The sequence below is a fragment of the Falco biarmicus genome, chromosome 3 (assembly GCF_023638135.1).
Source record: "Falco biarmicus isolate bFalBia1 chromosome 3, bFalBia1.pri, whole genome shotgun sequence".
Taxonomy (NCBI): Eukaryota; Metazoa; Chordata; class Aves; order Falconiformes; family Falconidae; genus Falco; species Falco biarmicus.
The window spans coordinates 120480148-120505796 of NC_079290.1; the positions used below are offsets into that span (position 1 = coordinate 120480148).

The 25649-nt window shown below is 62.0% G+C and overlaps 2 protein-coding genes across 2 annotated transcripts in view; both read left to right on the top strand.

Moving 5' to 3' along the window:
• The first annotated feature begins 7443 nt into the window (after nucleotides 1-7443).
• LOC130145992 (translation initiation factor IF-2-like) lies at nucleotides 7444-9124 on the top strand. The gene is made up of 3 exons (XM_056331554.1): nucleotides 7444-7492; nucleotides 8024-8422; nucleotides 8574-9124. The coding sequence occupies exons 1-3, from the start codon at nucleotides 7444-7446 to the stop codon at nucleotides 8903-8905; spliced, it is 780 nt and encodes a 259-aa protein (XP_056187529.1). The 3' UTR covers nucleotides 8906-9124.
• Nucleotides 9125-9197: 73 nt separating this feature from the next.
• The window catches only part of FOXO6 (forkhead box O6), a 38873-nt gene continuing 22421 nt past the window's right edge, over nucleotides 9198-25649 (top strand). Inside the window, exon 1 of the mRNA XM_056333471.1 lies at nucleotides 9198-9632. Coding sequence (XP_056189446.1) covers nucleotides 9198-9632 — 435 coding nt within the window. The remainder of the gene's footprint in view (nucleotides 9633-25649) is intronic.

The window sequence follows — 25649 nt, forward strand, 5'->3', positions numbered from 1 at the left end:
GCTGAGTGCCTTGCCCAGCACCACGGGGTTTGCAGCCAGTGCAGCCCCTCCACAACGCCTCTGCAAGGGGGCTGAGCCGGGCAGCTGCAGCGGGAGGAGGGACGCTGCCTGCCCAGCCAGGCCTCGCAGGGTGAGGCTCGTAACGATGCGAGCACCCGCCTAAGTCTTCCCGGCAAGTCTCTGGCACGGCCGAGCAGGGAGTGGGTCCTGCGCTGACCCGCTCAGCCGCACCCTCCTCCCGCCTCGCACCGGCTGTGTTCTGCTGGGGCTGCTCCCAGTGCTGGCACTGCCTGTGCTGGTGCTCGGCATCTCGCCTCCCTCCCACGCAGGTGCGGGTACTGCCCAGCAGGCAGCCACGCTCCCATGGGAAAGGGCTTCCATGGGTGCCTGGCAGGAGGGGGCTGCCTGAGCCTGGCCGGGGCTTTGGTAGGGGAAGGATGCTCCCTGGCATGAGCCTCAAGCCCAGGTGCATGGTCTGGAGGTGAGAAATGCCTGTCAGCACCACTCTGTCAGCACCACTTCTGCTTGCTAAAGCTCTGGCTGGGTTTCATGGCACTGGGGGCTATGGGTGAGAAACTCCCCAAGCTGCCCGCCCAACTGGGAAGAGGAGGGGAAGCATCAGCTCAGCAGGGGGTGGGGGGGGTGGGGGGTGGGGGTGGGGGAGAGCACAGCCCCAGGGAAAAGCCCCATGGGGATCAGGCACTGGGTGCAGATGGACTGGGACAAGGCTGGGGGGACCAGGCTCTGGGTGCAGGATGGCCCCATTTGGTGAGCTGGAGGCAGCCCTGGGGACCACCCCACTTAGCAGACATCCACTAGGCAACCAGCCCCAGGCTGCAAGCACTGACTGGAGGGCAGAGCCACAGGGGTGCCTGGGGAGGGTGTGCATGTCCCTGCCATGGAGCACAGCCCTCCACCTCACCCAGGCATGGTCGAAGAGGGTCCTGCGGTACTGGGAGACACCCAGCCCTCCAGCATTTGGCCCTCCCCTGCCTCCCCAGCTCAGCCTCATCTCCTCTGCAGCCCTGCCTGGGGCTGTGGCATCACCAGCTGCATTGTTGCCTCTGGATGGGCTCTCCCACGCATGCCCTGTCCTGCTAGGTCCTCCTGCTCTCCCTGCACCCCAAAGCAGGGCTGCCCAGGGGAGGCAGGATCCTCAGCACCAGCTGGGGGGCAGTGGGAGTGGGCATGGGTATAAGCCCATTGCAGAGACCCAGGAGTGCAAGGTCCTGGCAAATCTCCCATCCAGCTTCCCAAAATCAGTGCAGTGCTGGTACAGCGACGCTTTCAGCTCCCTGTGACCTTGGGGATGCAGGACCCACCTGGGTCTGGTGCTGTGATGGGACGGGACTCCCACTGTCCCTGTAAGAGCCAGGTGTGTGCCTTTGGTGGAGGTAGCCTCCCCCTCACAGGGTGGTGCTGGCAGTGAAGCCCAGCAAAGTATCAGCTGGCCATACCCAGAAATGCTCCCGTCGGGCTGGATGCTGACCTGTGCTCACGCTTGTCCACACACCATGCCCCCTACACCTTGTGGCGCGTGCTGATAAAACCATATTCCCCACCACCGTGACCAGCAGCACTGCTGCCTCCACCCCCTGGGCGCTGGCTTCCTGCCCCACACACTCAAGGGATGCTTCGCTCCTGGCTGGTGACCAGGTGCCTGCCTGGAGTGTTCGCTCTCTGAGGGACAGGGAGATGGCTGGGCTGTGTGGCTGGTGTGGTGTGGGCACGTGGCCACCACGGAGGAGCAGTGGCAGCCCAGAGCATTCCTCCAGGGCTCTCCAGGAAAGGAACGGAGAACCTTGGTCCTGTCTGAGTGGCACAGAGCTGGCTGTCCTCATGCAGAGGTCAGCATGGCTGGGAGAAGGTCCTGAACGCTGCAGCTGGGTGCTGCGTGCTGGATCCCAGTCTATGTGGTGTAGGACAAGGCTGGATGGCTGTGGAAGAGCATGGGGTCTTCAAGGGTCTTGAGGATCTTGGGTCATTCCTGTTCTCCTCCTGGCAGACACAGGGGCCCTCCAGAGCCCGTGGACACAAGGGCTCTGCTTCACAAGGGGGCACACCTCTGCTGCCAGAGCAGCCTGAGCAGCCTGGCTTGGGGCTGGAGCCTGTCCCAGCTGGAAGAACCAGAACCTCTGAGCAGGTGCGTGTGTGTGTTTGCACAGTGCACATGCATGCATGCATGCATATGTGTGTGTGTGTGTGTGTGCGCGCGCGCACATGCATGGACATGTACATGGGTGTGGGCACATGTGTATGGATGTGTGCATGTGGCATGCATGTGTGTGCACATGAGATTGAACATGCAGATGTCTCAGCAAGTGTCTGTATGAGTGTGTATGCCCATGTTCCTACAGCCCTGTTTCTTTTCTCTGGGGCCCTGCCCACCTCCCCTTTTGACAGGCAGGGCATGCATAGCCCCCAGACCCTTCCTAAAGACACATGCTCCTGCTCTCTCCCTTGGAAATGCAGTTATTTATATGTGAAAATATGGAAGAGTGTTGAGTCCCTGCTCAGTGACCTTCAAAACCATCCAGCAAATTCAGCTTGGACTGTGAGCCCAGCCAGATGGCCCTTCTCTAACACGCTGGCCGTGCAAACTGGGGTTTTACTCTTGATTCTTGCTCCTGCTCCAAGGCAGGCTCTCGAAACAGCGGATTCAGTATGTGCTCTGGGAAGGCAGCCACGCAGCCCTGCTCCAAGGAGGAGGCAGCAGGGAGAGCGCCAAGCTGGGGACGGGGGGACCACGCAGCTGCGGGCTGGTGGCCGAGGGGCTTTGGGGTTTTAAGGGAAATGTGAAGCAGTTTCATTCAGGGGGATACAAAAGTGGAGGGGAGGGAACTGGGTGCAGGTGTCCAGGGCTGCCAGTGCCAGCTCCAGCTGAAGAGGCTGCTGGGGGTGTGAGCGAGGTGGAGGGTGGTGGGAGACATCTCTGCTGCTGGTGGAGAGGAGCCCCCAGGGGTGGCTGGACCACAGGAAGCTGGGCAAGGCCAGCGGTGGCTCCTGAAGCCCGGGAGAGAAAAGAGAAACCCAAAAGAACATCACCTAACAGAAGGGAAGGGTTAAAAGACCTGTCAGAGCTGAGCCTCTGTGGAAACATGGGAGACAGCTGGAAAAGATTTAAATAACTCTTTGCAGTGTGTCTGCAAGCCGTGGGTGCCAGCGAAAGGTAGTCTTATTTCTGATAATATCTGGTCTGACACACTCAATGTGTTTAACAGTTTTCAGTGCACTCAGGCAGATGAGACTAACTAGGCAGCAATCATGCAGGGATTCCTGGATGCTGCATTAGCATGCAACCTCCAAGAGGAATGTTTTTGCCTCTAAATGCAAATAGAGGTTGAAGCTATTGAAGAGGCTGTGACTGATCTCAGCCTGAGGAATCAGTCTTGCAAATTCAGGGGTAACCAAGCCGCTGGTGCAGATGCCATCATGCAGGGTGAAGCCCAACAGGGATGTTGGGACCTCCCCGGTGCGGTGCCTGGAGGGGTGCTGGGGCTGGGGTGCCCTCTTGCTCACCTCCATGTCGGCCACCAGCAGCACCCACAAGGAGACACACTGGGGAGGTGGCTGATGCTGGTGATTTCCTCCAGGTCAGCAGGGCCCGGATGGCACAGCTGGGTGCAGGGAGGTGGGGCATGCTCCCCAGTATGGATGGGGAGCCAGAGGGGGCTCCCTGAAGGAGCTCAGCTGCCAGTAAATGCTTCCCCATGGGGCTGGCACAGCCCTGCTGACGACCTCGTGGGTGCTAATGGCGTAGTGATGTATCCACACAAAAAAGGAGTCTCTGGCAAGGGTTTCATGCCCTCACCTGTAGGACACCGGTGCGAGGAGTTGACCACATCGCAGTAAGGTCTCTTGCCAAAACGGTCCTCACTTAGATGATGGGGGCTCTGCCTGGGGAGACTGGGGAGACTGAGATGGCAGGGTGGTGTGAGCCCAGGAGAGCTGATGCAGCCTTTCAGTGTGGAGACGGAACAGGGTGCTGGGCTGGAGAGATTTTACCGCCTTCGTGTCTGGCCACAGTACCTATGCCAGAAGGTGAGATTAGAGGGTTCGTGAACTTGTTGCATGGCATACACCATTTTCTATTGAGCAAAGGTATATTTAATCACATGGAATTGCTACCAACAATTAACATTGAAAAATATTATTAGGCATTACTATCATTAAAGAACAGATTTTCCCCTAAATGTTGTTCTGGAGCAAAATTTAATACCTATAGCATACCACGAAGATCGGTCAGAAATTTTCCACCTGAGTCGTATCACATAAGAAATGGAGCTGTCAGCTACATGGGCCTATTCCTAAAGTGTCTGCTGGGGTTTTCAGCAAAACTACATCCTTCTGGACACAATGATTTTGGTTTTCAACTAAAAACACTCATTCTTGAAATTTCTCCAAATAAAAGTATGAAAATTTAGTCCCGCTGTAATGCACTTGGTTTGACATGATGTGAGTGTGAACATGGACATGAAGGAGGGGACAAGCCCTGCTGCTGTTGGACTGCCTGTGCCCCTTTCACAGACTAAGGATTCAGCACGAGACACTGGAGAATCCAACCCTGCGGCGTGCAGGGGTGCGTCCGCCCCCCCTTCCCCAGGCAGGACGACGGCAGCTTTCCCTGCCCGCTGCAGCTCTGGGAAATGACTCGGGTGCCTGGCAAGCTGGTGACCCGAGGATCTCATGGAAACCTGCCCTCTGCACAGGGCTGAAGGAGAATGTTGCCTGGAATGGTTTTCCATCAGGGAACAGGGTTTTATTGGAATCAGATCTTTCCCTGGGAACTTGTCAATTTTGCTGCCATTTTCTCCAGGAAGAAGTCTAGCAGAATCACTTTGACTTTCTTGTTTCAGCAGTGTCAAAATGTTTATTCCGATCATGTCAAAACACCAAGTTCATTTCAGGAAAGTAAAAATATTTCATTTTGACTTTATCATTTCATTCGCTTACTTCCACTTTATGTTCCGTGAAAGTATTTTTTAATACGTGCCGCTTGAGATCCTTTTGCGCTGCGACATCCAGGCACTCTGCGAGGAGACAACGCTGGATCATCACACGCGGTGTTTCAAAGGCCTGAATTAGCATTCGGGCGAATTTTCATTTCACAGGACATGCTGCACGTGTGGCTTTGCCTCCCAACGCGGAGCAGACACTGTGCCCGCTGCTGGGGTTTGCTTGGTACTTGCCCCCCCCCAGCTCTGTGCAGACATCTGTGGGAGAACCTGTCTGCTGATTCCTGTTGGGATCAGGGGGCTGGTGGGGTGGCCTGAGGTGAGGGTGATGGGCCGTGGGGTGAGATGGGCACCCAGGATGTGCTCCCCTCCTCCTGGCTGCTGCCCGCTCCCCTCTCACCCTGCCAGGCTGCAGTGCCAGGGGAGCTCCCTTGCAGCAGGGTACTCCATGTTGTGATGCTGAAAACTGGATTTTTCCTTGGTGGCAAGACAAATCAGTCACAAATGCAGTCCTTGGAGCCTGCCACTGATTTTTTGCATGGGCAGGTAGCCCCGTCTGCCTCCAGCGTGGTCCCTCCTCAGCTCCTGCAGCCCCATCACCACCCACGGGGCTCTGCTCTGGACCCCGGTGCTGCTGGGCACCCCCAAGCAGGGATGGTGAAGGAGATGGGGGCTTCAAAACAGCCCATGCAGTGTGGCGAGTGCCTGGCACCTGGGTTGGGGCATCTGGGACAAGGGAGCGCTCCAGGGTGTGCGGGAGAGACGTGGCAGCCCGGTGCCCGCCAGCTCTGCTCCTGAGACTTACCATAAAGCGGTGGATGAGCAGCAGGGCCTGCTGCTTAACAGGGACGGTGGCAGCGTGCAGCTGGCTTAATAGAGATGCTCCTGCCTGGTGCCAGGCAGTTAAGTGATAATTAACCAGGTGCTTGGGAAGGTGATGCTGGAAGCCAGCCCCACGCTGCTGCTGCTGCGGGGTAGAGAGCTGAACCCCCACCTCTGTGCACCCCAGCCCTGCGGGTGCCTGTGCTGAGGCCACGTGCACCCAGAAACTTGCTGCTCTGCACCCTCGGGGCTGGGCAAGGAAGCCAGGGATGAGACCCTGGGCAAGGCAGGGATGGGAGTGCCAGGCAGCTCTGGTCACTGTCAGGTGTGAGGAGCCATGAAGCCATCCACTGCCTGCCTGTGACCTTTGCCACCAGCAGCCACCCCTGTCTGCAAAGGTAAATGCTGCTTTACAGGTGGGGAAACTGAGGTGGCAGGTGAGCAAGACCAGCACGTTTCTGCAGCGTTATTGATCAAGCACTGGGGAGACCTGGCAGTGTGGGCAGGGAGGTCTCAGTGCCATTGCCCAAGGGATGAGGTGGCTTAGGGTGACCGTAGGGCGACGCATCTGCTGCAGTGGAGGAGAAGAAATGCTGCGGGAGAAACTGAGCAGCACCGGGCGGGGAGAGGCACCGGCAGGAGCAGTATGGGCAGGGCTGTGCGGGCTGGGACCCTCCTGCTCGGCTTGGCACTGGGGAGCTGAGCCTGGGCTGGAAAATCAAGGCTTGGAGGAGCAGGTAAGAAATGTGGGAGGGTTTCGGCTAACAAAGGCAAGAGCAAGGTAAGAAACTCCGCCAGGCTCCAAGTGGGCAAAAGGCTGCTGAGAGAGGCGGGAATGATCCTGCTTCTGGGCCCTCGCGGCAGGGGAAGGAGACTGTGGGTGCAAACCATAGCAAGGGAAATTTGGGAGAGATCCCAGGAGAAACGTTCCGGGAAGGAGGGAGGCAGAACGAGGTGTGGAGGCTCATGCACCCTGGGGTCTGTGGAGTCGTAGGTGCGTGGCCAGGTGGGCATGGCTGGGGCTGGCCCGGCTCAGCCCGCCTGCACCAGCTGAACCAGTCGCCACGGGGCTGGGTCAGCAGGTCCCCTGGTGTGGCCAGGGGTCAGGGAGCGCAACACCCCAGCCCCCAGCCGGGGGGACAGCGGGGGCACCCAGAGACACCGCTGCCCCTTGGCCGGCAGTGCGGAACGGGGCACGTGTGCAGCCTCTCCTGGGTATTGTATCGTATTGACCCTGTCATTGTACCCTCGGGGTCCCTTCCACGCTGGACCACCGGACCAGAGCCTTGAGGCTAGCGGAGGTGCCTGCAGCCGCGCTGCCTGGGGAGCCTTGGCCCGGCCCCGGGCACCGCAGGGACAGCGCCATGTGTGACACTGGCACTGAAGACTCCATCAGAGGCATGGCTGGTGGCAGCAGGGTGACAAAGCCCCGGAGCGACCCAGGGCGCTGGGTGACAGCGTCCCCAGGGCCATTGGGGCAGGCGGGCAGTTGGAGTGGGCAGTGTGGGGCAGGCAGGCAGGCAGCAGCCCCTGGGGACACACAGGGGAGACAGGCTGCGTGGGGAGGGGGCAAGGGGGGACACAGCTGCTGACACCCCTGTCCCCGGTGGGTGCAGTGAGGCATGTGTCCCCAATGGGTGCTGGGGTGGGTGTGCGTCCCGGGGGGATGCACGCCGAGGGGCAGGCGGCCAGGTGGGTGCAGGCAGGGGTCACGAGTGTGTCCCCAGCGGGTGCAGCGGCAGAGGCGGGTGCGAGGGCAGGAGCAGGGGGTGCCAGGGCACAGGCAGGGCAGCGGCCCGTGGACGGGGTAAGGTGGGCTGCGGTGCCAGGGGCTGCCCCCTGCCCTGCTGGGCCTGGCGGGGAGCTGCGGGGGCTGCGGGCCTCCACCCCGGCCCCGGGTGTGCTTCGTGGCTCTGACCTCATGGTCATCACATGCCCCCGCAGTGACGTCACGGGGAGTCACCGGCCCCGCCGGGACCAATGAAGGGGAGGGGCTCGGGGGCGTGCCTCCGGGGGCGTGGTCTGTCAGCGGGGGGCGTGGGATCGGGGGCGTGGCCCGTAGTAAAGGGGCGTGTTCCTCCGCGCGGCCGCGGCGGCGGCGTTGCCCGGGGTGACGCGCGGATGCAGCCGGCACCCCTGACGTCACCCGCCCTCCCCAATCCCCCCCCTCCGCCGAGCGTCCCGCCGGCGCCGCGCCAATAGGCGGGCGGGGGGGGCGTGTCCGCCGGGCACCTCCCGCCAATGAGGCGACGGCGGCGGCTCGGGGCAACAATGGGGGGCGCCCGGGGCGCACGTGGGGCCGGCGGCGGTGGCGGGGCCGGGGCGGGGGCCGGGGCTGGGGCTCCCCCGCTCCGCTCCGTCCCGCCCGGCGCCGGGGCACTCCCCTCCCCCGCCCTCCCCCGCCCCTCCGGGCCCTCCCCCTGTGTCACGGCGGCGGCCGCATTCGGGGCCGGGCACGGCGGAGGGAGGGAGGGAGCAAGCGAACGGCGGCCGCCCCGGCAATGTGGCCCGCCCGCGCCGTGGCGGCAGCGCGGCGGCGGCGGCGGCGGCGGGCAGGTGCGCGGCCGCTGAAACGGAGCGGGGGGGCGTAGGGGCGGGGAGCCGCCCGCCGCCCGCCCGCCGCCGCCCTCGCCCGGCGCTGTCAGGTGCGTGCCGCCCCGCCAGCATGGCTCCGCCGCGCCGCCGGACTTAGCGCCGGGCCGCCCGCCGCGGCCCCCAGCCGCCCCGGGGGGGAGGCTGCGCGGCCGCCGTGCCGGAGGCTCCCTGCCCACCTCCATCCCGCTTCTTCCCGCCCAGGTGCCCCGGCGCCGGAGCACGCCGGTCCCCCGGCCGAGGATGCCGCCCGCCGCCGGTCTCTCCAGTTCATCTGTTGCTGCCTGACCGCGCCGTCAGCCCGGTGCAGCCTCCGCCGATGGATGCGGCAGCCCCCGCGCCCTGCCCGCCCGCAGCCGCCCCGCTGGCCACCGTGCCGGGAACAACTCCGGAGCTCCGCGGCCGGTAAAACAAAAACAAAAACAAAACAAAACAAAAACCAAAAACCAAACCAAAATCCAACCCCCCCGTCTCGCCCGGGGCTTGAGAGGCGACCGACGAATATGCAGCATCCTCCCCGGCTCGTCTCCCGTTAGCCTCACGCTTCCCGGCGCGGAGCCGGGCACAGCCGCCTCCTAGAGCTCCGCCGGACTTCGGGCTGCGCCCGCCAGGACCCGGCGCACGGAGCGGCTCCTCCTCCCCTTCTCCCGCTCCATCCGAGCTTGGAGCCCTTCTTCGCACTCCTCTCCCTCTCGTGTTTTTGGTGTTTTTTTTTGTGGGTTTTTTTTTTTTTCCTTTTCTTTTTTTGGGTGGAAACCGACCGTAACTCCGGGGAGGGGGTTGTCGGGGGGGGGGGGGGGGGGGGGCGGGAGCGGCGGGGAGGGGACCATGGAAGAAAAGCTCCAGGCGCATCAGGTGGAGATCGACCCGGATTTCGAGCCGCAGAGCCGGCCCCGGTCCTGCACTTGGCCTCTCCCCCACCCCGACTTCGCGGCGGAGGAGGAGGATGGGGGCGCGGCGGGGGGACCCCCGGCGCTGGCGGCCGGCGGCGGGGAGGGAGCCGAGAACGCGGCGGCCCCGGCGGAGCGCAGACCCGCCGCCGCCCCCCTGCCGCCCCCCGGCGCGGACGTCGGGCAGCTCCGCAAGGCCAAGACCTCCCGGCGGAACGCCTGGGGCAACCTCTCCTATGCCGACCTCATCACCAAAGCCATCGAGAGCTCGCCGGAGAAGCGCCTCACCCTCTCGCAGATCTACGACTGGATGGTGCGATACGTCCCCTACTTTAAGGATAAAGGAGACAGCAACAGCTCGGCCGGCTGGAAGGTACCCGACCCCCCCGACGCGACCCCCCGGCTCAACTTCCCCCCCCCCCCGCCCCACTCCCGCAGGCGCACCGGGGCTTGGATGCTTCCCGTGGGCTGGGAGGTTTGGGGGATCCCCGCTTTCCTCACGGTCTAGGGGGTGTGTGGGGGGGTAAGGGCTCGGTTAAGTTTTGGGGTATTTGCCCGTTGGAAGCGGGGTGAGTGTGGCCTGCTGGCCGGGAGCAGAGCCTGGAGCACCATGCCGCCAGCCCCCCCGGCACGGCAGGGGCAGGGGGGTGGCAGCAGGCAAGGGGGTCGTGCCCGCTCTCCTCTGCCGCGTGAGCACCGGGGTATGGTGGTGACAACCTCGCTGCCACGGCCCTGCCTGCGGGGACCCCAGGCGTGCCAGGTCCCAGAGCAGCAGTGGTGTGCCTGGGGGGCGGCCCGAGGGAGGGCTGTCCCCCAAAACAGGTGTCTCCAGGCTGGCTTTTATCCAGCTTGGCTGCCCTGCCTTCCACAGGGCTGTGTCCCCCTCCCCGGGGGGCCATGCAGGCAGCATGCGGCCCCCAAGGTTCCACACCGGCATCCCTGGGCTCTGCTCCCGGGTGGCACTGTGGGCTTGTGAGAAATCCCTGGTGCGGGCAGTAATCCCCCCCACGCTTGGGGCGAGCAGGCGATACATCGTACCCACCGCCCCGGAGCACTGGGTGAGGGCACGGAGGGTGTCAGGTGCTTGGGGGGGGGGGTGTCACACCAGCCCGTGCCCCTCCGGCTGACGCTCGGCTGGCTTTGCGCTGGGAAGGGGGAAGCAATTGCCTGTGTCCAGATGGTGTCAGTAAAAAGGAGACGGTTTCTCTTAAGCCCTCCCCTAAGCCCTGTCACCTCCAGTGTGATTAGTGTGTAACGAGGCTTCAGGGGCTCCGATACCAGCCTGCGGTCCTGGCAGGCATGCCCTGGCTCCGGCGGAGGCGGCCAGACTCTGGCCTGCCTTGGGGGGTCCTTTTGGGGTGCAGACGGGGCCCTTTTGGGGCAGGGAGGCCGGACTCTGTCTGTCTGTGGCACCTGTGGCCAGGCCGTGGGAGCTGGCTTTGTGTGGACGCTGGGCATCCTCTCCACCTTGCCTCACTTGGGAGGGGTGGGCAGGGGGCAGCCGGTGTCCCCCCATGGCAGACGTTCACTGGGGCATGGTGTCGGGGGCTGTGGAGGTGGCAGGAGGTGGCAGTTGCGTGGGGGTCTCTAAAACATCCACCTGGGGTGAGACCTGCATGGCTGTGGGTGTGCATGGGGGGAGAAGGGTCCCCCCAAGGCTTGCACCCAGCAGGGACAGCGGGCAGCACGCACTGATGGGGTCTGGGGACATGCTGGGGAGGTTTGATTTGGGCTCTGGACTGGTGGCCAGGAGAGCTGGGATGAGGAGTGAAGGGAGTCCCAGGCAGCTGTGCCTGTCACTGGGGTCTGGGATGTTTGGGGATCCCCCCAGGCGGGTGTCCCTGAAGGGCAGCCCGGGTGAGTGAGGGCGAGGGCATGGGGCCATGAACAGGGTCTGTGTGCCCAGCTGCGGCCGGGCAGGACGGGGAAGGGGGCTGCTCGTGTCTCCCAGTGCTGGCACACGAGCCAAAGCCATGGAGCAAAGCCCTCCCTGGGCGGGAAGGACCCTGGCTGGGGACAGCGGGGACAGCAGCCATCCTTGTCGCGGCCTGTGCTGGGGGTTGATCCAGCCACGGCTTGCACGGGACAGAGGAGCGAGCCGTGTCCTCCCTGGGCGTGCCAGGGCTTGCACAGGGGACAGTGGCAATGCATGGGTGTGTCTGTGCGGGTGTGCAAGGTGGCACAGGCTTCCCGTCCCGCCTACACCAGCACCGGCTTTTGGCCCCTGGGCAAGGACAGGCTGTGACAGCAGCAGCATTGCGTGCCCGCATCAGCCCTGGAGAGGCAACCCTCGAGGGCATCCTCCCTGGAGAGCTGGAGTGGCCTTCCCCCGCGGCAGCTGTCACCCGGGGGTCCCGATGCGTCCCAGACCCACGGGAGGGCCAACACCTTCTCCTTGGCAGAGCCTCCACCAGGGAGCGTGTGGGAGCAACCTGTCCCTTGCCCCCCACGCTGTCCTGGTGTCCCCAGTTGTAGCAACAATGCCTGGTCTGCGTCCCCACACCGGCACTGCCTGAGGTGCCACCAATGGAGTCCCATCACCTGGTGCGGGGTTTGGTGGCTTTCTCGAGGGGGACTGCGTCCCTGGAGGCTTTGTGGTGTGTGATGTGCAAACAGGGAGGACAGCTTTGGTGTCGAGCTGCTGTTGGACCCGAAGGGGCATTGGCAGGGGCTGCTCACTCGGGTGGGTTTGCCTGGGTGCACCCTGGGGTGGGATGCTCTCTGCCCTCCTGGCCCGTCGCCGGTCGGAGCAGCTACGCCGTGGCTCTGCCTGTGTCCTCTGGGCTGCACTGCTGCTGCCTGCTCCCTCCTGGCAGCCCCTTGCCCCACATTGTCTGTGGCTTAAACCTCCCAGCCCAGCGCTCGGCTGGTCACAAGGCAGACGGGAGGGCTGGGGCTGCCCAGCAGAATGCCCTGCCTGCCCCGCCTACCCACTGGGGTGGGCGCCCTGGGGCCTTTCCTGGTGCTGCAGGTGCCTGATCCACAGCCTGGGCTGGCAGTACGAGGGCTGGCAAGAGCCCGGGGCAAGAAGATGCAGGGGTGTTCCCCGTTTGCTTGGTGGTCTTGTTCGACACCAGCATGTCAGGGTTTAAATGCCCTCCTGACAGCCCCATGTCTCTCCTGGCTGTCCCCTGTTCTGGACCCCTGGGTGACCCCTGTGCACCCCTCACCAGGGCAGGCTGGCAGCTGCTGGTGCTGAGGGAGCTCCCAGAGTGCTGGGCAGTCAATTTTGTGGTAACAAGCTGCTGGTGGCTTATGAAAGAGCCCCTGGAGATGCCACGTCCTTCCTGCCCCAGGCCTGGGAGAAGCGTGGTGGATTTAAAGCATTTCATTACCCAGCACAGCAGTGTGGAAGGGGGGTCTCGGGTAATGGACTGCTGCTCCTTTAATTAGCTCCTTCACAGCCTCCCCATGCCTCGGAGAGCGGGGATGATGGAGTCTGGGAGGCCAGCCGAGGGCACGGCATCCCCACGGGCACAGGCTGTGCTGCTGCTGGTGTGGCAGGACCCTCCCTGCCCTGCTCCAGCACTGGGGGGACTTTCCTAGCAGGACCCCTTCCTGCATCCAGTGGCTGTGGGGGTGTTGCACCCGCACCTGGCTGCGGTGTCCAATGTGCCCATTGGTGATACGTTCCCCCAGGCTCGTTAGTTACCGCTCAGAGGGGAGGGATGCTGGCACGAGGTGCCTTCTGGGGTCAGGCCTCTGCTTCCTTGCCAAGCTGCCAGTTGCATCGCATGGTTTTATGGCGAGGTAGACTGAGGCACAGTATCTGAAAGCCTCAGCCGTGCTCGACCAGGACCCAGCTCTGTCTTAACGGGGAGGGGGGAATGCTGTGGCCGCTGGGATACCCATCCCTCTGTGCTCCTGTGCCGTGGTGGGCTGGGTCGGCATGTTGGACTCGTGCACTGGGAGCTGATGCTGATGCTTCCCGATGCAGGGCAGCAGGCACCCGTTGACTGACAGTTCTGCTTAATTAGGGAGTTGTTATTTTATCAATTCCAAAGCGCTTGAAGTTTTCTGCTCCAGCTCACGCTTTCCACTTGTTAATGGGAAACCAACACCCTTCGTCAAAAAGGCAGCAGCACTGATGCATTTTAAAGGTTTCTGCTTGCTCCGGTTTGACATCCAAAATATAACAATCAAGCAATCAGCTGGTGGATGCCTGTTTGATGTGGCTCTGACAGTGCTGAAAACCTTAATTTTCCAGCCCTCCCCTACACCTCCTCCTCCTTTATATTGCTGGGTCGGAAGCGTGGCGGCTGTTCCCAGCATGGGGGACCGGAGCTGCTGGCTCCTGCTGGCCTGTGGGAGCTGGGAGCACTGTGTGCTTGGTGCTGGGGGCTGCCATGCAGACACCCTGCCACCACCCCCAAGTGTCCTTGACCCCTTGCAGGGCAGGATGGAACTGAGCTAGGGAAAAAAAGGGGTGGAAAGAGTGTTTGGGTAGGAGCGTGGTCTGAGTGCCCTGCGCTGCCCAAGGGTTTGGTGTGTACTGGGGTGCTTCACCTCCTTGCTGGGCATGGAGACCCCAGGGGGGCAGAGCCATAGCTCTGTCCGGGAGCACGACCCCACAGGGCATGGCAAGAGCATCCTTCAGGGGAGCTGCTCCTGGCTGTGCGTGCTCTGTCCCTGCTGCCACCCCCTGCCCTTCCCCTCTTAGATGGTGGCTAATGCTTCTGCCTGGAATGTTGCCTGGTGTGGCTGGAGAGGCTCAAAACCAGCACCTGGGACTAATGGGGACAACTTCCCCCTTGCGGAGGGCAGCCCGGGTGCCAGCGGTGCCGCGGGGGGATGGCACAGCGGCGAAGGGGGCAGTTATGGGGCAGTTGGGGTCATGTGGCTCTGGGGGCACACAGCAGGCTTGCTCCTGGCCACACTGGGATGAGCAGCATGTGCCACCTAGCCCTGGGGGGTCTCGTGGGGGTCTGCATGGGGGCTGCCCAGCCAGGGCTCATTGTGGGGCGGTTTGGCTCGGCTCGTCATCCCCATCCTCTCCATATATGGAGATTTTTCCAGCAGCATGGAGAGCCCGATGCTCCCGGAGAGCTGCCCATGGCCTGGAGCAGAGGGGCTGGGAGAGCCCGGCCGTCCCAGGGGTGAGCAGGGCTGGGAGGAGCTGCTGGCTTCTTCACCTCAGGAGAAGCCCTCTGCTTCATCCCCCAAAGAGCCCCTGGATAAGCCACCCCGGCTCTCCAGTCCCCACAAGTGAGATGCCCCTGAAGGTCCCCCTGATGTAAGGGGGCCCCTCCGGCCCCTTCCCACAGCACAGGCAGGGTGCCCCGGGATGCTCAGCTGGGGTACCCGACCCTTCAGCATCCCAGGGCTGGAGCAGGGGACTCCACACTTGTCTCCAGCTTTGCATAGGGACAGGGGAGCCCGCTCACTCCCTGCTCCAAGCTGCTGTGATGTGCTCTGGTGCTGCTGGCGGCATGTCTGTGAGGAATCCCCCAGGCTCCTCTCCTCCTTCCTGCCTCATTTTTCTCTCTCCTTTTGGAGATTTTCATCTTCATTCTAATTCCCGCACCCCACACCCCCCCCCCCCCCCATTCTTCTGGAATCACTTTTCATGCAGCGCTAACTGCTGAAGTAACACAAACCTGCTAAATGGTCCGGCTTTATGATAGCATAAAAATGATACTACAGCAGTGAGTGGGGCTTTATTAAACCCAAGGGAAAGGCTCCAAATGAACAGCTTGCTCTGATCTTAGCTTTCCCCCCCACTCTCCCCCCTTTATTTTTAATAACTGCTGGAATATAAACTACAGTTAAGATCCTATGGACTAGAATAGCGCTCGCAGCCCGGCATTATCTCCGTCCGTCCCCACGCACAGCTCCCTGTGTGTATCCCTCCCTCCTGCTTGCTGGGTGCTGTGATGGGAGGACCAGCATCCTGGGCTGGGAAACGAATTTCCTGGTGTTTGGCATTGTGCTTAAAAAAACTCATAAATATTTTGCAGGGGGGCTGTGCCCCCAGTGGGTCAGGCCAGGTGTGATACAGGAGTGAGCTGGAGATCCTTGGCCCGGCTTCCCATCCCGGTGGGATCCTCACCGGGATGCTGCCAGCTGTGGGAGGTCCCCTGGGCTTAGGGAGCGGGTTGGACACCTGTCACCACCGTGTCCTCGCAGAAGCACACTGGAGGGGGATGAATCTCTCCACTGCTGCAGCAGGGTCTGGGCACGGTCGGACTGCCAGCCACAGGCTGCCCCCTCCATCCCCGAGGTCCACCCCAAGCCCCACTGCCCCTGGGTCTCACGTGGGGATGCCCTGGAGCTGGGTGTGGGGTCTCCCCCTTGTCCTGCCACTCCACAGCCCTCCTGTGCCCATGGTGGTGGGCTCACCACTCCCCGATCGCATTACTTATAATTAGCCTGACACTTCCCGTTGGCTCCTCTCTCCTGCTGAAGGTGCCTGATTAGTGCCGAGGTGAAAGGCACTTTGGGTTACAGAAGGACATGCGGAAAGGCTCGCCTGTCTGCTGCTGAAGCTCATTTTGGACAGCATCTGTTCATTATTATGTGGTGCCTTGGCTGGGCGCCAGCCAGGAGAACTGAAAGCCCCAGCACAAAGCTTGCTTTCACCCGCTGCAGAGAGGAGGAGGGAGCCGATGTTGGGAGGGGGTATGGGGACCCCCCAAAGCAGGCTGGTCCCTTCCCTCCCAGTGATGGTGCTCCAGCATTCTGGAACATCCCTGAGCTGCTGTCTGCTATGGGACTGGCCATGGGGTGTCCAGCCCTGCCAGGACCACTGCTCTTCTGTGGGGTGGGGGGCTGCCCCAGGGGTGTTAGCAGCAGGATGGGGTGATGTTGGGGTGTGCATGGCTGATGCCTGCTTTTTCAAGAGTGGGCTTACCCTTCCCATCCCCAGCACCCCACTGGCACCCTGTGCGTCCAGCTGTGCCCATCGGGGCTATGCCCTGTGCCGGGGCTTGGCAGCAGGGAGGTTCCTGGGCTTTGTTGGCCCTCCGGACATGGGTGCCAGGCTTGAGAGCACTTTGCACCCAATGAGCCAGGGATGCAGCAGCAATGCAGCGTGGCTCACTGCTCTCCTGGAGCCTGGGGGGCAGAAGAGGTTTCCCAGACAGCCCTGGCTGCTGGCAATGGGGGTATGTGGGGCGATTGCTCCGCCACCTTGATACCCTGGTGCAGGCAAACCCTGCTCTGTGCCTGTCCACAGAGCAGGGCAGAGCACAGGGAGCTGCAGGCAGCAATGCCGCAGGGCATCCACTGCCTGTGCACACGTCTGAATTTGCCCGTGTTCCCTTGCACACTTGTGCGTGTGCATTTGGGGCAGGGCATGTGCACACATGACTTGTGTGCTGGGCTTGCCACGTGCACTGCTGTGTGTGCTCACACCTGCACGTTGTAGTCAGATGTGCATCAGGTGTGCAAGGGCAGTGTGGGGAAGGAGCCTTGAGCCCACCTTGGGCTGGCTTGCACCACTGCACGGCCCTACTGGGAGCATGGGCTGATGGCAGCATCCCCCTGTCCTTGGGGACCAGGGAGGGGTGACATGGCCTTGCCATGGGGCGGTGGGTACTGCAGGGGCTGGGTGCTTTGGAAAATATGACACTGGGTCAGTGTGTGGTGGGGAGCCTGAGCTGGGGTGCTGAGCAGCCACCTTGGATTTACTGGGAAGGGAGGGGGGGAAGCCAACCCCAAGAAAGAGAAGAAAGGCGAGGGTTGTTTGGAGCTGCCTGCCACCTGGCGCAGTGCCAGCCCAGGGACGCTCTGGAGCAGACATGCCAAGCTGTAATTGCAGACAGGCTCATTTCAAGAGACGAGACGGTTATTTTTAACTTGTGTTAAGGTAATGCACTGATCTCCTGCCTGCTGGTTCAAAAGTTCACATCCCCCTCACCCCAAACCCCGGTCTGCGCACCCACCCCATGGCGGTACCCCTCAGCTGGGCTCTGGGTGCCCCCCGGGGAGGAGCATCCCCTTGCCTGTGGCCTCATGACTGGGCAACTTGGCCCTGCCAGAGCTCTCGCCCTCCCCAGGGCAGCCTTTGTGTCTCCCGGGGAGTCTGGCTCTGCTCCTGTGGGACTGGGAGGAGGCTGCCGCAGGGGCCAGCACCGGGGTATGAAGCAGACAGGCGCTCACGAGGCTGTGGCAGCTCCGGGCCCAGCCTTTGCTCTGCTGAGGGCCCGGGGGGATGGTATCGGGGATGGGTGCTGCATGCCAGGGTGCCAGCTCCTGCTCAGAGCCAGCGGGAAAGCCTTGCAACGCTGAGCGGTGGCATTGCTCACGCTCCAAGGTCCCCAAGTACTCTGCAGCCACGGTCCCATGTGCTGGTGTCCACGCTGCCCCAGGGAGCGCTGGCATCTCCTTCAGCTGCAGGGGTGGCAGGGCAGTGCAGGGATAGTGGGATGCAGGTTCCCTCCTCCTTGGGCTCGCTGGGCATCCCCTCGGTGGAGGGCTGAGCCTCTGGGCCACCTGTCTGGGTAGACCAGCCAGGGAGCCTTGTGCTCCCAGTGCCGCTGCTTATTCCACGTGAAGGACTGTGCAGCTACCTCAGTCCTGGCTGCTGGCAGTGGGAGAGCCCAAAAGCCAGGTGCAGGGATGTGTCAGCTCTTTTTTTTCCGCCCTTAAAACATACCGGAAAGTACCAGGAGGGCTTGGGTGCCCTCCGCTCCTCGGGGAGCAGCTCTGCTACCCTGAGATGGGATGTCACTGGCTGCATGGGACCCAAACGAGGTCCCAAGCTAGGGAGCATGGGGACGAGCCTGGTACCTGCTCCCCCAACCCTCTGCCCAAACCATCTGAAGCAAAAGTGGAGCAGAAACGCTCCACACCATGTCAGGTTTGGACCTGTACTAGCTGTAATTAATCCTTTGCACACACACACCCCCACACACACGCACACACCCCAGCCTCCCCCAGGAGTTCAGCAGCTGGGAGCCAGCAGGAGCAAAGCCCCAGGGAGCGTCCCCCTGTCCCCAAATGCCCTCTTGCCCTGGTTGGTGGCATCAGCAGTTTGCCAGATGGCCGGGAACTCCCTGCGTGGCTGAGATGTCTTTTGTCCTCGGCCATCGCATGGCCGGGACTGCGGCCGCAAGTGCTTCCCTGCTCCTTCCCGCTGCCATGGTTCAGCATTTTCCTCCCCTTGGATGTAGCTGCTTTCAGCAGGAGCACCGAGGTCTGGGGGCACCCGAGGGGACCTGAGAGCTGCTGGCCACGTTTCCTGGTGTTCCGCTGCACACCCAAGCTCATCGCTGGCCCCTGTGGCAGCGCATCATCTGCTGGAGCCAATAAATCAGGGGGAATAGCCCGGCTGCGTCAGCGGTGAATTGTGGAGCCGTTATCTGTAATGAGTTCAACAAGGGTGGCACGGCGGGAGCCGCGGGGGGAGCCTTGCCAGGGTTATCGCTGGACTGGAACCCTGGCAAAGCAGGGGACATCTCCTAGCCCACCGGGGTGGCTGGCTCCGCAGGGGGGTTTCATGGCCACGCACGTGGCTTTGCCGCTCCACTGGGGTGGACCTGTGGGGCGGGAAGGGCTGCCTGCCATCCCGTCTGCATGGGGGATGGGAACGGAGGCAGATGGGGGGACCCTGTGGGTACCATTGGCTCCATACTGGTGGCCTTTGGTGCTGGTGGCAGCGGGCACCGTGTCAGTGTGCACTGAAGTTTTGAGCATCCCTGGAGCCTTCCCTGGGCTCTTGGGTGTGTTTGGTAGCGTGGGATCGGAAATGCCTGGTGCGGCCTCTGAGGATGGGAGAGCTGGGATTACCGCAACTGGGACCATGCTGGGGGCCACGCTTGGGACAGCGCTGGCTTGGGACCACGCTTGTGTCCTCCCTCAGCAGCGGGTGCGCTGGCTCCTTCCCCGGCAGGTGCCGGGCACCAGGAGCCATCCCATCCCGCTGTGTGGCCGGTCGGCCCTTCGGAGGTCTGGCGGTTGCCAGGAGCAGGTCTAAGCAGGATGAAGGGCAAGTCCCCGGCTCCGCGATGGCCCACCGGCGGGTTCGGGCAGCCAGGCTGTGTCACCTCCTGCCTGCAACCTGCCTGTCCCGCAGCCGGCCTGTGCACCCTCCCTGCCCCAGGTGGAGGGCGCATGCAGAGATGCAGGGAAGGGATTAACAAGCTTGAGGAGCGACAGGCTCATAAATTTTGGCTTTTTTTTTTGAGACTGTCAAACCTATGCCTGTCCCAGGGATGTAAGACAGCATTTTATTGCTGCCTGCTTGATTGTTGTTCCCTTCTCCTCTGTGGCTGTGATTTATCTCTGCACTTTGCGCTGATTGGATTAGAAGTTTAAATGCTAAGGGTGCATAACAATATATTTTTCTTATTAATATTAAAAAATCATTATTGGATTTTTTATAGTTCTGTTTTGAATTGAATCCCCTTGCTTGATTTATTCTCTCTCCTAGAGTAGAATTTAATGCTAATAGGAACAATCATTGCTTTGTTTTGAATCTTTGACTGTTTGGAAAACTTTCCCTGCAAAGGGAAATTACAGCATTATTAAGAGTCCATTAAAAGAGGGTTTGCCCATTCCTGGGTATTACCTGCGAGCTGGAGAGAAAACAAAAAAGCAAAGACAAAGAGTCTCTTTTGCAGGGCTTTTTGCTTACACCCTTCCCTAGGTGTAACACAATTATTGTGCCAATTATTATAATCAACTCTATTGTATCACAGTTATTAATTGCAGGACCCGTCCGTTCAATTTCTTGCAGGATGCTGGGTGGTGAACGCGTGTGCGTGGCGGCTCAGCGCGACTCATCTGTGCTCACCTATGCATGGGCGAAAAGCAGGGCCTTGGCTGCCCACGATGGGGAGTGATGGGGACTGCGAGGCTCCTCCGCTTCTTGCTGGATTTCATATCTTTAAGGCAAATACAAGAATCACGATGGTGGTCCCCTGCTGATACCTTTCTTATCAGGGTACCAAGCGCGGGATGGAGGGTGCTGGATTTCCTCCCTGTGCTGCCCCTGGCCCTGGTGCGGATGCTGAATAGTGCCTCTGCCCACGCCTGGGGACCAGCCATCATCCACCCAGTGCCGTGCCAGCCCTGTGACCCAGCACATCGTTGCAGTTGTGCCTGGCGTGCCTTGCTTTTGGGCAGCTGCCTGCAGCCCGCCGGGCTCCAGCAGGCAGCGGGGCTGAACACGCCGCCCTGAGAGCAGAGGCAGGTGGGGCCAGGCAGGGGCTGGGGGAGGGCGTGATGCCAGGCAGCTGGAGACACGCCTGGGCTCCGCGCACGGCGCTGGGGTGGTGCAGCGGCAATGGGGAGTTGCGCCAGGCTTGGCACGTGGCCGGCAGGGTTGGCAGGGGGAACGCAGCCTGCCCAGGCACGGCTGGGGCAGGCCTGGTCAGCTGCGGCCCAGAGGAACGTCGAGGTGGGACAGGGAGGCTGGGGTGTGGGGTGCTGCTGGGTGTAGGTGGGAGCGGCAGGAATGTCAGCCTGAGGCATGCGGGATCAGCCTCCCTGCAGTGCTGCACCGTGCCAGGCCACCACCTGGCTCTCCGCACCCCAAAACCTGCAGCCTGCACCCCTCACTCTGCTCCCCAAAGCCTGCACCTGTATCCTGCACCCTGCTCCCCTCACTGCACACCCCGGATTCTGCCCCCCAAAGCCTGATCCTGCACCCTGTGCCCCGAACCCTGCACTCTGCACCCCAGAACCTGCACCCTCCACCCTCCATTGTGCTCCCCAAACTCATCTCCCTGTGTCCTGTACCTCATGCCCTGCATGCCCAACCCTGCACCCCAAAACCTGCACGCTGTACCTCACACCCTGCACCCCACCTGCCCAGACTCCCACCCAGACCTTGCTTAACGCAAACCTGTACCCAGTCCCACTGTGCACCCCGTACCCTGAACCTGCACACCCAGAAACCCACCTGTGCTTGCTGGACACCCCATATCCACATCCCACTGCCCTCCTACTCCCACCCAGCCCACCCCATACCTGGAGCCCCCCTACCCACCCTGTTAACCTGGGGCTGCTGGGGCTGGGTGGGGGTGCAGGCAGGGGGGCTGCCCTCACACACTGCACCATGGGCTTGGCTTTCACCAGAGCTGTTGGCTCCCTGACCTCTGCCCCACACGTCTTGCCCTTAGTGGGGTCCACACCTTGGAGTCACAGCTTGGGCACTCTCACCTACTCTTCAGTGGGATTCCCAGTTGGCCCAGTGCACCCTGGGCACTGGGAAGCTCCATCTTGCTGGGCCACTGTGCATGGGTGACAATGCCCTCAAGCCCTGGTGTGCTCAGCTCTGCCTCCCCGACCCCTCTGTGCTCTGTGGGTTACGGGTGTCACTGCAAAGTGTGTCAGCTGAGGGGGTGACCCCTGTCCCCCCTCGCCCCATGGCACGCCAGCACAAGCAGTTTGGATCATGGGACTGGGGGTGCAGTGCCATCCCTTGGGCACCATTCTGCTGTGATGGGGTGGGGGTCCCTAGCACACCTCTGTGTCCTGGGGCACGCTGGTGTGATGGGTGTTTGGAGAGTGCTGCCACTCACCTGGCTTTCCCCCAAGTGCTGCCGAGCCTGCAAAATAGGTTTTTTGCCATCACTGACAATGCTGTGGCAAACGCATGCAGCAAGACAGCAGCCTCAGTGTAATGAGAAAATGCCAGACGGGTGCGTCAGCTGCCAGGCCGAGGGGAGTGAACCCAGCCGCACTGTGGGGTCTGGCTCACCTGGCGATGGGGTGAGGAGGTGCTGCCTCACACCCCTCTGGAGCTGCGGGCTGAGCCCTTCCTTGCATGCCGTGCAGGGGAGATGCTCATGCAGAGGTGGTCTGGCTACCTCCCCGCTGCTGCTGGGACAGCCCCACAAGGCACACACGTGCCCCCCTACCCCGCGCTGGCAGGTGGCACCGGGCACGGCCCCAGCGTGGCTACTGGTACCCGCACAGCATCCCCATCTTCCGAGCGGCATGTCCTTAGTTGTCCTCCATGCGTCAGGACCATCTGGCTGAGGTTTCCAGCACCCCATTCATGGGCAGGCAGTGCTGGGATCCCGGTGGTAGGATCTGCTCGCCCTCCATGCGTATTTTTTGGCTGACCCTCTCTTGTTTTCCCTCCATCCTGGAGCCTGAGTGCGCCAGCCAAGGAGCGGCTGTGCGGAGGCTGTCTGCCAGGCCCCCGAGCCGGCTGCGAGGCCGTGGGGTTTATGGCAGTGGCAGCCCTGCGCTTGGCTCGCGGTGGTGGCTGCGGGCTTTGAGGCGGGGACCTGGCATGGGGGGATGCGGGGGGAACCCCGGGATGCGTGGTGGGGCCCTGGCAGGTACCTCTGTGCCCGTCCTGCTGCCCATCCCCAGGAGGCAGGGACATGTCCTCATACCCGTGCAGGGTGCGGGGTGTGACCCCACAGCTGGGATTTGGGGGGTGAAGTGGGAAGACATGGGGTACAGTGCAGTGGAAAGGCTGAGATGCAGTGTGGGGAGATTTGGGGTGTGGGACTGTGCAATGTGGGGCGCAGGGCTGGGACATGTGGGGTGCTGCAGCTGCCACAGGGCAGCAAGAGGAGACATGGAGCAGCAAGGGGAGACACGGTGTGCGCAGTGCTTGCAGTGGGCCCATCCTGGCTTCCCAAAGCTCCCAGTTTAACCAGCAAGGCCCCAGCAAGGTACCCAGCTGTGGGGGTCTGGGGCAGGGCCCCATGGCCCCCCAGCCAAGACCTACAGGTGGCTCCTCAGCAGGGGGGCAGGATGCCCAGGGTCTTCTGCCTCGCTGGGGCACCCCCACAGTGGCACAGCCCCAGGGAGACGGGGCTGGCAATAGCCTTGGTCCCCAGGACTCCTCTCCTGCCCCAGCCCCTCTCCATGGCATGAATCCTGCTCCTGCCTGCAGAGAGCGAGTAGAACCAGGGGGTGCCTATAATTATCATCGCACTCTGAATAATTCACAGCAGCATTACTCCAACAAAGCTGCTCCCTGTCCCGGCTCCCTGCCACACCGCCTGGCAAGCAGTGGCTGGCTTTGGGGGTGCTATAAAGGGGGGGGGGGGGGGCAGGCTGGCCGGGGTGGGACAGAGGGGTGTCTGTCACCTGCCACCTGCTGCCAAGCGTTGGTGGGCAGCACAGGCAGGGTATGGAGGGGTGGGTTGGGGTGCATGGCCCTGGGGGCTTCACCATCTTCCGCACTGCTCCCCCATGCTGTGTGCCTCAGTTTCCTCCTTGTCACGGTGCCAGGGATGCTGGGGTGAGCTGGACTGGCCAGCAGTTTGTATCACTGCCTGGCTCAGGACACCCCCTCTTTTAAGGGGGGGTGTCTCTGCACAAGCACACAGCACCCTGATCCTTCCAGCCATTTCTGCGGGGCTGGATTTGCCCCAGGGGGGAGTCAAGACCCCATCCAGCCAGGATCTGGCTGTGGGTCCAGGAGCTCCTGGCCCTGGGTGGCTGCGAGTCCGGGAGCAGTGAGGGGTTAAATGCAATAAAGCTGATGTGAAACTTTTGGCTGGGGAGCTGCAGGCAGAAAGTGCATTTGTAGCCGCAAGTGGCCGCCTTGAAGACGATCCAGATTTGTCTGGGAGCCGTCTGCTGCTAAAACCCTTTGATCCACTTACTTCTCCCCGGGGAGCTCCCTGCAGCTCTGGTGCTAATGCCGCCGTGGCTACAGGGGCTTAGCTGCCAGACGGATGCAGGAAAGACCCCCACTCCTGCTGCCAGGGAGGAAGGCAGCCACAAAAAAAGGGGACCAAAAAAAGAGGGGCTTTGGGTCACAGGAGCCATGCCACCAAGCTTAATCTGTGGGGTGCTGAGGGTGGGAGCACTGTTCCTAGGGTATGGGCAGGGATGGAGGGGTGGGGGGAGCATTGCTGGGTGATTGCCGTGATGCCAGGGCGTGTGGGGGGTGCTGTTATGGGGAGGGTTTGTATCATTGATGGCTCCCCAGACCTGCAGGTCTGGGGGCTCCCAGCACAGTGGCGGACTGCACCAGTGCAGGGCCACACGTGCAGCTCCGTGTGAGGACATACCGCTCAGCAGCCAGGCCCACCGGTGATTTTGGGGGTGACAAGGGTCCAGAGTGGCTCTGCTTGGGCGAGTGTGTCCCTTCTGCCTCCCTGCCAAGCCCTGGGAGCAGGATGCACCCTCCCTGGGCTGGGAAGGTAGTGGTGGCACATGTGGCTGTAGGGATGCTCTTGGGGATGCGATTCCTATTCCTCTTCATCCTGCATGGCCCCATGGCCTGGGTTTGTGGGGCAGGAGGACCAGCCTCATGCCCAGCTGTGCCTGAGCATTTGGGCTTTATCTTGATGTGTACTTGTACCCGTTCCCAGCATGCGCGGTGCTGGGATCCCAGTGCCAGCCATGCTGTGCCAAGCCAGTGGGTGTGGGGATGGCTTTTGGGGTCAGTGAAGGTTTGGGGGGTGGGGAGCTGGGTTTCATGCCATTTGGGGTTGTTGGCTGGTGGGGATTTTTTCTTCGACAAAAGCATAGCAAATTTGGGTCAGCTGGCCCAGATAGCAAAATTGGCTGAAAGGGGAAGACAGGAGAACTGGCAGCGTTGGGCAGCCAGGAGCCAGATCCTCTGGGGGTTAAACAATATATTGGCAGTTCTGGTTCTTAGCAATTACTTTGCTTTTACTATAGGAAATGTTTAAAGACCAGGAAGCTGAAATAAGCTGCTGTACTGGACCTCAAATACCCATTTTCCAGTGGGTGTCAGGACTTGGAGGATGCGCTCGGCTCTCCTGCGTGGGCAGTCCTGTGTGCTGCCCTCACCAGCTGCCTGTTGTGCGTGGGTTTCTCCCCTGTGGCAGTGGGGATGGGGATCCTGCGGGGTCCCGGGAGGGCAGCAGTGCTGTAGAGCTGGGACAGCATCAGCATGGGGAGCAATAGGGCTGGCATGATGTGCTGAGCCCTGCAAGGGGGAGATGTCCTGTGGTCTGTACCCTGCACCCCATGGAACACACACGGGTGAGGTATAGATTGACCTGTTAACCACAGGCTGCAAGTCTGTGCACGCAGCAGGACGAGGCTGTGGGCAGGAGAAAGGGCACAATGTCCTCCTCCCTGTGGGGGGGTGGCATTTGGGAGTGGGTGATCTGGAGGGTGCCTGGCGCTGCCTGCGGTTTCACAGATGCTGGGCTGCCCTGCCAGCAGGACAGCATTGCCTCCACCGCTGCCAGCAGCCCTGGCCGCATTTGTGGGGAAGGAAAGGGCCATCAAAGTGGTGGTGGAGCCATGGGAGAGGCCAGGGGACGGTCACGGCTGGGGACAGTCATGGGGCGCTCACGGAGGGGCTGAAGGGGTGGGTAGGAGGTGTGAAGGCAGGCGAGCGGGGACCGAACAAAAGCTGCATTGAGTGACAGCGCCCGGCCGCCCCGCCGCCAGCAGAGCAGGAGCTTGGCCAGGAAAAACAGGGCCTGGAGTGGGAGCACATCGTGTCCCTGGCTGGGGCCGCCGGGGCTCGGTACATTCTGTAGCGGAGGAA